This window comes from Lampris incognitus, chromosome 4 (assembly GCF_029633865.1).
Source record: "Lampris incognitus isolate fLamInc1 chromosome 4, fLamInc1.hap2, whole genome shotgun sequence".
Lineage (NCBI taxonomy): Eukaryota > Metazoa > Chordata > Actinopteri > Lampriformes > Lampridae > Lampris > Lampris incognitus.
Window position 1 is genome coordinate 22,106,206 of NC_079214.1, and position 12,757 is coordinate 22,118,962.

The 12,757-nt window shown below is 41.2% G+C and overlaps 1 protein-coding gene across 1 annotated transcript in view; it reads right to left on the reverse strand.

Annotated features, from left to right (window-relative positions):
* The window catches only part of LOC130111805 (CD151 antigen-like), a 32,265-nt gene extending 20,137 nt beyond the window's left edge, over positions 1 to 12,128 (reverse strand). Inside the window, exons 1-3 of the mRNA XM_056279093.1 lie at positions 11,822 to 12,128; positions 10,816 to 11,076; positions 6,180 to 6,264 (exon numbers count right to left, since the gene is read on the reverse strand). Of these exons, the coding sequence (XP_056135068.1) occupies positions 6,180 to 6,263 (84 nt within the window). The 5' untranslated portion in view covers position 6,264; positions 10,816 to 11,076; positions 11,822 to 12,128. The remainder of the gene's footprint in view (positions 1 to 6,179; positions 6,265 to 10,815; positions 11,077 to 11,821) is intronic.
* Positions 12,129 to 12,757: the final 629 nt, after the last annotated feature.

Consider the following 12,757-nt stretch of genomic DNA (forward strand, 5'->3'; position numbering starts at 1 on the left):
GCTTTGAGTGGTCGGTAGACTAAAACAGCGCTAAATAAATGCAGTCCAATCACCATTCAAGTTCCAGCAGCTGTGCTCTGTAGCTGACCACATGCTCTGACCCCATGAAAAGTTTTTGCTGCATGGATTAATAGGGTCTCACTTTAGTTACCAAGTAAACTTTTGAGTAAGACTATAGATGAGTCTCACAAACACAGGCCAATTCAGCATTGGAGCTCTAGTCAGGATGCTCAACAGAATGAAGAGATTATCATTTCCCGTTCTCCAGTTAACCTACAAAATCTTGAAGCAGAAATTTCTTCTGTCCATTCAAACTCGAGGTGACTGGTCTGTGGCAAGCCAAGGCTTTTTAATTCAATAAACATCCACTTTCCTGATTGGAACGGGTGCTTCAAAGTCTCCCCGAACTTACACAAATCTAGTTCTATCAAATCTATACCAAAGGAAAACAAGGAAAGCATATTGCATGTTAGTCCTAATATGAACAGACAGCTGTCATGTAGTAAAATCCTCAGAAGAACATTGGCAAGGGCAGATGGGTGCATCACAGAGTGTTGGTTCTTACTGGGGTTCAACATGGGATGATTGGCAGAAATGTGCTGCAGCATCATTGGGATGCACACATTGGTACACTGGACTTTTTTTTCCCCCCAGAGTGTATCAATTCTCTTGCCGTACAGCACAAATTAAAATTTTCCCTGGCATTGTTCTTTATGGAAAGGCTATTTCCACAAAAGCAGCATAAGGGAAATAACTGCAAGGTAAAGGTCAATGGATTTGGACCCAAACCATTCATATGGTTGTAACTTGTGCATCTGGCATTGAAAAGGCTCTCTTTGTCAGCCAATCTATGACCTAATCAAGTCTTTTGGCAGGCAGATGTGATTATTACATACAGTGCTGCTTGAAAGTATGTGAACCCCTTGAGCAGTTTAGATTTTTCTGTTGTTTTACCATGATTTTCTTATTCCATCATCACCAGTTTTTATGTATGAAATGTCAGATATATGTTTATCAGTTGCAGGTACTTGTTTAGTGGGACTTGTTTAAGTAGCCCAAAAACTACATGAAACATGGAATTAGTGTATGTGCAAAAGTAAGTGAACCCCCAGCTGCATTGGTTAAGTCAAGCAGGTAACAGACTCGGGTGAAACACATTTGGGTGCTTAATTAATCATTTAAGCAGACCAATGAAATGAGACATCCTTGGGAAAGGGTTTGGCCTGCACTAATTAAAAGAGAGAGGAAACCAACCAAACCACTGTGGTCCCATACAAATCAACAATGCCAAGAGCAAAGGAGATATCCGAGGACATGAAGAAGAGGGTAGTGATAGCCCATCGGTCTGGGGAGGGATATAAGACCATCTCCAAAAGATTTCAGCTCCATCCATCCACTGTAAGACAAATAATTTACAAATGGAGGGCCTTCAACATGACAGCAACTCTGCCTAGAAGTGGACGCCCATCAAAACTATCACCCAGAAGCACCAGAAAAATAATAAATCAGGTAAAGGCCAACCCACACATCACCTCTAGAGAGTTGCAGACCTCTCTGGTAGCATCTGGGACAAATGTGCATGCGTCTACAATCAGACGAAAATTGGATAGCCATGACATTCATGGGAGGGTTGCTAGAAGGAAGCCTCTGCTCTCAAAAAAGAACAAAGCTGCCCATTTCAACTTTGCCAGAGAGCACTTAGACAAACCAGAGACCTTCTGGAAGTCCATTCTCTGGACAGACGAGTCCAAAATAGAATTATTTGGTCACAATCAAAACCAACATGTTTGGAGAAAAGCCAACACTGCATATGAAGAAAAGAACCTCCTCCCAACAGTGAAGCATGGTGGTGCAAATGTGAAGGTCTGGGGCTGCTTTTCTGCTTCTGGACCTGGACGACTCCATATTATCCAAGGAACCATGGATTCTCTGGCATATCAACAAACTCTTGACCAGAATCTCCTGCCATCAGTCAGGGAGTTGAAGCTGGGACGAAAATTGATTATGCAACAAGACAATGACCCAAAGCATTCCAGCAAAACTACAAAGGAATGGCTTCAGAGAAAGAGGATTCGTACTCTGGATAGGCCCAGTCAAAGTCCGGATCTTAATCCAATTGAAATGTTGTGGCGAGACCTGAAGAAGTTGGCACATACCAGATGTCCCTCCAACCTCTCTCAACTGGCGGAGTTCTGCAAGGAGGAGTGGGCAAAAATCCCCATAAGCAGATGCGAGAGACTGGTTAGTGGTTACAGAAGACGTTTGGTTGAAGTAATGGCTGCAAAAGGAGGAGCCACAAGCTACTAATACAAGGGTTCACATACTTTTGCACATGTTAAATTTTCAATTTTTGTGAAATAAACCACCTTTGTTGAATTAAATAATGAAAATATATCTCTTTTTGTGTGTGTGTCCATTATTTGAAAGGTGTGCTTTACAAATTGGGATTTGGATGTATGTGTAATAAGGTTATTTTAATGTTTTTTACAAAAACAGTGACCATGTCTGGAGGGTTCACAAACTTTCAAGCAGCACTGTATGGGCAATTTTTCAAAAACAGGGTTTTTCCTGAATCCTGTGTTCTCTGTTAAAAAAAACAAAACAAAACCCACATTCATTTAGTTGTAAAGGGCTTGGACAGTTTACCAGTTAGCTGTTGCCTAGATTAAAGAAAATAAAACTAGACTGAGGATGTCAAAGGATTTGCCAGAGCCAATACTTTATACCATGTAAAAAGTATATTCATGATTAATGATGAGCCGCCTATCATCGATGTTGAGTGACGGTCTGCTGTACTCAATGGCCATGGTCCATTTTGTCTTTCTATACAACCCCTGCCAGACACCCAGCTACATAACTTTTCTTACACACTTCTAAAGAATTTAGCATCAAAAGTTATAACATAAGGGTTTTATAGGCTTATCTGGCCCACTCAGCTTGTTTAGTTACAATACAATAAACAGACTAATTTTAATCCATTAGGATTAAGTGGAGCATGTCTGAGAGCAAATGATGGTAGGGTCAATTCATGTATGTAGCCAATCAAAATACAGATTCACTCAATACCTAATCTGTGTCAAGATACAGTTCCCATTTGGTTAGTCATTCGCCCCAATATAATTTTAAATAATTATCTATTTGATGGAAATCAGTTCAAATTATATTAACTGATCGAACCCAGGCTGAAACTAAATGCCATCTTAACTGAGATGTGGAAAAACAATATAATTATAGGCTGTGAAGTGTGTGTAACTTGAAAATTATAAAACCATATTAATGACGTAATACCCTTAGATTTTAACACCTTTGAAATGAAACAATATTCATTCATTTTATTTCCACGATTCATCTTAGATTACCGTTTTGGGTTTTTTTTTCCACCCTTTTTCTCCCCAATTGTATCCATCCAATTACCCCTCTCTTCCGAGCCGTCCCAGTCGCTGCTCCACCCCGCTCTGCTAATCCGGTGAGGGCTGAAGACTACCACAAGTCTACTCCGATACATGTTGCCCTTTTTACAACTGAACAAAGACAAGACAGAAATACTTATTTTTGGTGCAAAGACTCAGAAACAGAGAATTGCAGCTCATCTCAGCTCTCTGTCTCTGGAGTGCAAAGGTGAAGCTAGAAATCTTGGTGTAATCATGGACCGTGATCTAAATTTTAAGAGCCACATCAATCATCTCACAAGATCAGCCTCCTACCATCTTAAAAATATTTCAAAACTAAGGGGCTTTCTATCAATATCAGACTGTGAGAAATTAATCCATGCATTTATAACAAGTAGACTAGACTACTGCAATGGACTATTCACCGGCCTCCTAAAATCAGTGGTGCGCCAACTACAGTTAATTCAAAATGCGGCAGCACGTGTTCTGACCAGAACTAAAAAGTATGAGCACATTATACCAGTTCTTAGATCTCTGCATTGGCTCCCCATCAAAACTACAATTGATTTTAAAATTCTGTTAATTGTATACAAAGCGCTAAATGGCCTTGCACCACACTATATAAAAGACATGCTAATTCCTTACAAACCAGCAAGAACTCTCAGGTCCAATGGCAGTGGTCTTTTAACCATCCCTCGTGCTAGGTCTAGAGCAGGGGAAGCTGTATTTTCTATTTACGCCCCAAGTAGATGGAACGCCCTGCCTGAGGACCAGGGAGAGGCCCCCACACTGGACACGTTTAAAAGCAGGTTAAAAACCTTACTTTTTAAAACAGCCTACAGCTAAATTCATAGTGTGTGTGTGAGTGTTTTATATATAATTTGCTATTTTCATATATTCTGCTCTGTTGTTACTTTTAATTAATCAGTGTTTATGGCACTTTTATTTATTTTACTAACTCAGTTTTAAACTTGTCTGTACTTTTATAAAATTTGCCTGTACTTTTATTTATTTATTTTTTGTGTGTGGGGGGGTATTGATTTTATTGTTTTACTGTGTGAAGCACTTTGTGTTACATTTGTTTGTATAAAAAGTGCAATACAAATAAAATCTGACTGACTCATTGATTGATTGATTGATAGATTGATTGATTGACTGATGTGGAGTCGCCAGCTGTTTCTTTTCACCTGACAGTGAGGAGTTTGCCAGGGGGACGTAGCATGTGGGAGGATCACGCTATTCCCCCCAGTTCCCCTTCCCCCCTGAACAGGCGCCCCGACCGACCAGAGGAGGCACTAGTGCATTGACCAGGACACATACCCACATCCGGCTTCCCACCTGCAGACACGGCCAACTGTGTCTGTAGGGACGCCCGACCAAGACGGAGGTAATGCATGGATTCGAACCAACTAGCCCCGTGTTGCCCTAGATTACCATTTTTAAAGGGGTAGCTGGCCTTTATTTAACACTTTTTAGAGATGAAAACAAGTTGTTATGGGCCTACGATGGCAGAACTGATCACCGTCATGATAAATTCAATAAAATACACGAGATGTAACACATGTCCACTTTGAAGGAGAATATCTACACTTTCTCTTACGTCCTGGGAAAAACACATTATGATCAACCCCCTCTGGTTTGTCTACTTAATACGGGGAATCAAAGACCTTGAGACCCATGTGACGTAGGCGACCATCGTGGGATCCAGTGTGTAAGACCAATAAAATATGAGTAGAAAGGCGACACGCCGGCATTTGCCATTTAATCTCTCTGGGTAGACTTGTGAGCAGCTGGGATGAGGTTTTCTGCTATAATACTCACTGCCACCGTCAGTCTAACCCACACCACCATCACTGTCCTCTACAGCTACACCCATTTATCCTTTTTATACATGCGAGTAGGTGGACATGGGCTAAACACAAGTGCTCACTCACTCGTTAAACACCAGGTTTCTCCAAAATACAAGGTGTTTTTGGTGCAAACCAGTAACAGTGCAACACGAGGGAAACTCCTTACAGGGGTGGCAGTGGTTCAGGAGGTAGAGCAGCTGAGCAGCAATTGGAAGGTTTTGCCGGGTCGATCTTGGCTTCTCCTCACCTCGTGTCATTGTCCAAGACACTGGACCCCTAACTGCTTCCGGCGAGCTGGCTGTCACCTTGTATGGCAATATGTGTGAACACGTATTGTGCGAACTGGTGAATGTGATGCATTAACTGTGAAGCTCTGCAGAGTAGAAAAACACTATATATAAATGCAGTCTTGATGCATGCTCAACAATCCAGGTAAGGAAATCCCAGAAAGTTGAATCCGTTCATCTGGACACAACGTTTAGTGGACCTATCAAGGATGAGGATGTGCACGTCACTGAACCAAGGGGGGACTAAGAGTACATCTGTCGCCATCTTACAATGCTGTGATTTCCAACTATTCCCATATCCTCTGTGAATAGTACACATGGCCATTGTAACTCTAGTTAATGGTCAAGGCAATTTGCATATGAAACCAATCGTTGGTTTGGGTTGTGACACAACTGTATTGTTTATAAGGATGGGGATACCTGCAGTCAGCTGAGACTTGATGAAGTCACTCAAATGAGGAATTAAACATTTCTTCCACTAAACGCTGTGTCCAGATGAACTGATTTAACTTTCTGGGATATAAATGCAGTTCATCTTTACACACAACTGCTGTGTGTTAAACAAAAATGAGTCTGAGTACTGAATACAAACATGTACGGTTGAGCTCCATCAAATCCCAACTTTGTGGACTAAAGGCGACCAAGAAACTTACCCAGAAAAGAAAGTTGAAAGTAAAAAGGAGATATTTCAGGCAGATGGTTCCACATGTTTCCTTTTTCTCTTCATACACCCCCATGCTGTAAAGGATTAAAGGATTTCAGGAGTTATAATACAGTTAAAGTGACAGTTTTGTACAAAAAACAAGTCAGTTATGTAAAAAAAAAAGAATTCCAATCTATAGGTTGTTTGCATACGACGTCACGAACTACAGATGGCGAGCAGGAAGTGATTTTCTACATAGGAAGCACTATCACAAACTTTCGAAATGTCTACGTTTGGTGTCATTAACTGAGCAACCACAAGGAGTTTTTATTGAGTACCAAAAGTTGTTGTTCATGGGGGGGGGGGGGGTGCAGGAAATTGACCAAACCATCATCTGCGGTCGGGAGGAGCAGAGTCAGGTACCACACGTGTGCAGTGACCACTTCATCAAAAAAAAGAAATCACTCTTCATAACATAAGGACCATGTCCAACATATCTAACTTTCTGTTTATACCTTTCCCTCATAATATCGTCTAAACTAGCACAGCTCGGGCTAAACTAGCTCCATCTCGTCCATTCTGCTTTTCACTTCCTGCCCTCCGTCTGAATCTCGCGCATCATCAGAATCACCTGACTGCAAACAAGCTATACACATTATTCCTGTAACAGCCCCGTCAGTTGCTGCAAATATAACAAATCTTGAGCTGCTGCATAGAGAATGAAAGACTGGAAATCTTCAAGGGATCTTCTAGGTAGTTTAAGGGAACATTCCTTTAAATGATAACTGATAATATTACAATATAATTAAATTCATTTCTTCTGAAAATCTCAAACACTGCATCCAAAATTAATGCTCCCATTTATAAAAAACTATTTTAATCGGGCACAGGAGTAACATGTGAAATAGTTTCTCCTTATAAATTGCTTCCCTTCAGGTTTCGCAAACTACCTCAACAAAGCAATTCCATTTGAATGGGAGACAACCTATTTGTATGAATGCAAAAAACCAAGAGCAGAAGTGAGAGTGGCATATATCACACAGAGCCATCTAAAGACCTGCCTTCCCTTTATTGTTTGGTGCCGTCAACAATGGAGAAGTTACGGGGATAATGTGGACCCTGGGGGAGTTGATATGAGATCAGCAGTGTGGGCAGAGAGAGTGCGAGCCAAAACCAAGCTAATACTTGTTTATCCAGAGACATCCATGACTAAGCACCGAGTAGGAGCTGAGAGACTGCCAAAGGCTAGGAATCACGACCAACCACTGCCCCGGTCCAACTTACAATACACTGCTTGGCATCCCCCTCATCACATTTTCTTTTTGTGTATCTTATAAATCCATGTAATTTGGTTATCCTGTTATAATGTTACATCCTTCTCTCACTAAGATGTGTGACTAATATATATGTGTGTGTGTGTATATATATATATATATATATATATATTTATTTATTTATTTTTTTTAATTTTTTTTTAACATGATGATGCTGATCGCATGGCTCGGGTCCTGGGCTGTTCCATTGGCGTTTGGACACTGCTTGGCATCCTCCTCATCATATTCCTCATATATTTTATAATTCCATTATAATTGTTATCCTCCTTCAATTGTTGTATTATGTAAATTGTGTAAACACAACATACATTGCACATTGTCTGTCTCAGGTGAGAGAGCCCTCCTCTGTTGCGCTCCCTGAGGTTTCTTCCTATTTTTTAGGGAGTTGTTCCTTATCCGATGTGAGGGTCTAAGGACAGGATGTTGTGTTGCTGTAAAGCCCCTTCAGGCAAATTTGTAATTTATGATATTGGGCTAATACAAATAAAATTGACTTGACCACCAAAGGCCAAGAAGTGAGGTCTTCTTTTAACACCGTCAGGAAAGTTTCAAGCAAGATAGGTTTCACAACTGATATGAAATCTTCGCATTGTTCTTATCATGCAAATAGTCTTTCAAGCTATTGTGCTAAAAGAATGGAAGTGGTTCGCAATGCAGACTGTCAATGCAAGCTTCTAGTTGGATTAAGTATCTGCTTTGTTTTCACATACCTGGAACCTACATACAAAAACAGGTATGTGGAATTTGGATTTTCATTTACAACAATTCTGAATTCTATATGTATTAGCGAAAATATTACAGCAGATGATGCCAATAAAATCTATGTGAGCACTAATATAAAAAGCCTATAATAGCAAAAATGGAAAATAGATCGTCTCTACCATGGATTACTCACTATACAGAGTTCAACATCCACTAGAAACGTCAATGAAATGCTTATAACAGACACTAGCGACACTTCTCACCCTAACAACGGACTGTTCAGGCTACTGAGGTCTGGTAGACACCTCTGTAGTCTTAGGGCCAAAACAGAGAGACTAAGGAGAAGTTTATATCCACAGGCCATAAGAACTCTCAATATATATGACCTTTCACATACTTGAGACAGCTAGGTTTTTATTTGTTTTATTTATTGTTTGTTTATTTTGATTTAAGAATGCACTGATCTTTTGTCTTTTATCTCTATACTAGGCCTATGTCTTTTTTCACACAGTGATAGACTGAGTACCCCCTTTCATTTCACTGCATGTTTTACTCTGTATTTCTGTGCATGTGACAATAAAGTACTTGAACTTGAACTAAAATACACTATTATTTACAAGTACATTAAAACTACGTTATTTCCAAAAAAGGCAAACTCCCAAGTAGAGACTCCCACAAAGTTTGAATGCCATGTGAAAAATCCACTGATAACCTCATACAACAGAACATGCCAACACCGTCTTCACCTGACCTCCCCCCAAAGTCTAACATCTTTTTTACTCCACAAATTTTCATGCTTACTTACTAACCAGTCAGGTCCAGGCTCGCCTTTCTCAGGATGCCACTCAATTATCTGGCTAACCTCTTCTCCTGAACTCCCTGCTGCCTGCTCCCTCACTCCTACATTGTGTGTGTATGTATATATGTGTGTGTTGTGAACTTGTGTCTGTTGACCATCTGCTGAGGTGGACTCTTTTAGCGAGCTCCTGTTAATTCAGTTCAAACACGGCCTTGTTGACAGTTGGCCATTGTGGTGATTCTCAGACTCGACAAAGCCGTAGCTATATTTAAGGTCAAAAGTTTCAACAGGAGGAATATTCCTTTCAATTTTGAATTGATGAAGTTAAGATAATGTGATTAACACAAGTGATGGGCTAAATGATTCGGGAACATGACATCAGACAAGACTACTGTCAAGTAGCAAACAAAGCCCAGACATCCCGCCTTCCAACAGACACGGACCTTAAATTCCACAACTGTGACTGTAATTCATGAAAGATCACAGTAGTGGAGGACTTGGCAAAAACTACTCTGCTACTTTTACCCTGAGAAGTGGCTGTTATTTAAACAGAGGCAGACAAATTCATAGAAACACTGCTCATTAGTGACCCCCAAGTTAGATACAGTATTTTACATCCCAATGGCAATAAGCGGTTTAAAAAAAAAGTCATTTTTTTTAGACAATCCAGTAGATTGGAGATTTGTGTTTTACTTTCAAACTGACAATTTTATTTGCCAGTGATCAGTGACATTTTATCTGCAAAGACATGTAAAAGTCTCCTTTGTATCTCTATCAGGATTCACCACACTTGGCTCTCTGCAAGGCTCTGAACACCACTTCAGCTTTAAAAGCATCCATTATGACCCAGGTGGAGTTTAAAACATTTTCCTCCTGATTTTCCAATACAAACACTAATTTACTTGTGCTCACATGTATGAATGGACACGGACACACAAAAGAATACAGAAAGCTTGTATTACACACACATTATATCCTATATCCCAGTTTTTCTTTTTTTGGAGGTGAGGGGGGGGTGAGAGACACAAATATATATATATAATCCTAAATAGAGAATATACTGTATCGATCAAATGTTTTGTAAATGACCTTAGTCCATATTCATACTTGACAGATGAATCACTGAAAGACGAAGAGTTGCCTGTTAATTCACATTTATTTGTGAAGCTCGTTTTACACAGAAGCGTTGCACCCTTGCCTTGAACCCCCATGTTACCATATAATCACAATAATCAAACGGAAACGTACACGACGCCAATATAAATCGTGGTATTTGTGCTTGATTGAACTGTTTGATCGTGTTAAGTATATCAAACCAAAACTAGTTTTCGAATAACAATAATCCCCCAAAGAACGCATTTTGTGTGAGAAATAAGATTCTCGTTATCATTCATTAAGACGGCTGAAGTGTATAACACGATGTGACAATATCCGAATTTCATCCAACGACCGTCTACAAAAGGACAGATTGTCACTGACAGACAAACGAAACCAGTCTGACATTACTAAAGAAAGCTAATCTGCCGTTGCTAATACAGCATCGGCTAGCCGCTACGGACGTGGATGGGTTCGGTGGTCCCGTGTGTTGGTGCACCGGGCACCCAAAAAATCGGAATAACGCTACGACTTAGACGGGGTGGTGGACCATTTAGTTAAGTCTCATATATACATGTAAACAAAAAGCAAGGACCGGGACATTAAAAAAACAACAACAAAAAAATCAATCAATCAAAGACAATGTTCGCTTGTTTGAGCAATGCGACAGCGCAGCCCCCCCACAATAGCCGGTGAAGCACTTCCTGGTTACGTACCTGCTGTTTCTCCGGTCCTCCGTCGGCTGGAAGAACTATTGTCTAAGGTAAAAGTACAGACGGCTTGTTTTCATCCCAGGGTGTCTCGATAAAAGTCCTTCCCGACCGTATAAAAGGACTTGATAGAGAGGCAGAATAGCTGAAGCTGAACTCACGTTAGACCCGTGTTGTGTGCCGTTGACTCCACCCCAGGCCACCTTTTCCCTTTCATCCGGTTTTCTTTTTTTCTGTCCCGGGGCAATTTCATTCCTCACCGTCCTTCTGGCGGGACATGGTAACGGCAAGCAATCGGAAGAAAATCAGAAAACGTGAAAAGTGGAGGAAAAACTTTTTTTTTGAATTAATCTTATCGATTTTTTGCTGACATTTTTATTGATTTGTATTTTAAAGTATTGGTAATCGGTTTCTCAGTCGTTGTGAGAGATACAGGTGAAATATAATGTAACGATCACGGATGAATGGGCTCGGTAGCGCTCGGCTAACGGGTCGGACCCTTTAGTCGACTGCGCTAAACGTCGTTGCTTGCGGAGTGGGAGACATTGGTTCGCGTCCCGGCTGTGGCGACGGTCTCCCAGACTGCCCCCCGAATTCGCTACATTGATGTCAGAAGTGGGATACGCGCGGACGCGCTTTCCCGAAGGAGGGGGATAGTGTAACGTGCATGGATAAGTAGACACGTTGGTCCTTGACTAACGGGTCTGAGCCTTTAGTCGACTGATTAACGTTGTCGCTTGCGGAGCGGGAGCCCCATGTTCGCGTCCTGGCTGTGGCGATTCGTAGGGACGCGAATCCCGAAGGAAGGGGGCAATGTCACGATCACGGAGGAATAGGCTCGGTAGCCCTTGGCTAATGGGTCGGAATCTTTAGTCGACTGGTTAACGATGTCGCTTGCGGTGTGGGAGCCACGGAATCCCCCCATGTGGTGCTGTGACTTTTGTGCCCAGTCTCTACACTGGCTCAATCTCAGATCGAGAACTCACTGAACGGTGTGGAGTACTTGACTTACTGGAGCTGGGAGATGCTGGCTGACTGTGGATCAAAGCTGATCATACCCCCTGTTAAAACCGCAGCGCAATTCAGCAAAGAAGATACCCTGAAAAGACAAGCCAAAGATCAGCTTCAAATTCTTGTTGAAAGAGCAATCAGAGGAGTAAAAGACTCAGTGTACTCGAGTCCAGGACTCGGACTCGAGTCCGACTTGAGTCCTGATTTTCAGGACTTGTGACTTGACTTGGACTTGAGCACTGATGACTCGGACTTGGACTTGGACTCGGTCATTGACTGCATTCGGACTCAGAAGTTGGAGACGAGGACTCAGACTTGTTAATTGATAAAGACTGTTATTTTTTTTGTAATAGGCCCCAGTAATTTGGCATAAGATATTGATAGCTATATTAATACCGTAAAATTATTCAATTTCGTGCAAGGGCAGGCACTTGTGTTTTTTACAGTGCCAGAGTGGCGCACTGGAGCCCATCTTGGAGCTCGACTCAGACTCAACCTTGATGACTCGGACTCGGACTCAGGTAATGGGGATTTGACTCGGATTCTTCTTTGGGGACTTGGACTTGGACCCGAACACTGGGGACTCGAGACTCGACTCGGACTTGAGGTTAAGTGACTTGACTACAACACTGAAAAGAGTACCATATTTGGGACAACACTCTTCCTCAAACTTCGTCCAGGACAGTCAACCAGCTGAGGACCAACTGCTGCTTGATGACCAACTTTCAGGGACCACTTGATTTTAAAGGCTACATACCTGTTGCATAGAGTATGGATGCATTATTGTTAAATATTATAGCCACTAATGAATTATCCTTTAAAAACAAAAAAAGTTTTAATTTATTTATGGTGTAATGTGTTGATTGATATATAAGTTAATGTATCTACAGTAAGCTTAATGCTCGTTAGGCTAAGAACATTTAGCTAGTGCAGTTTA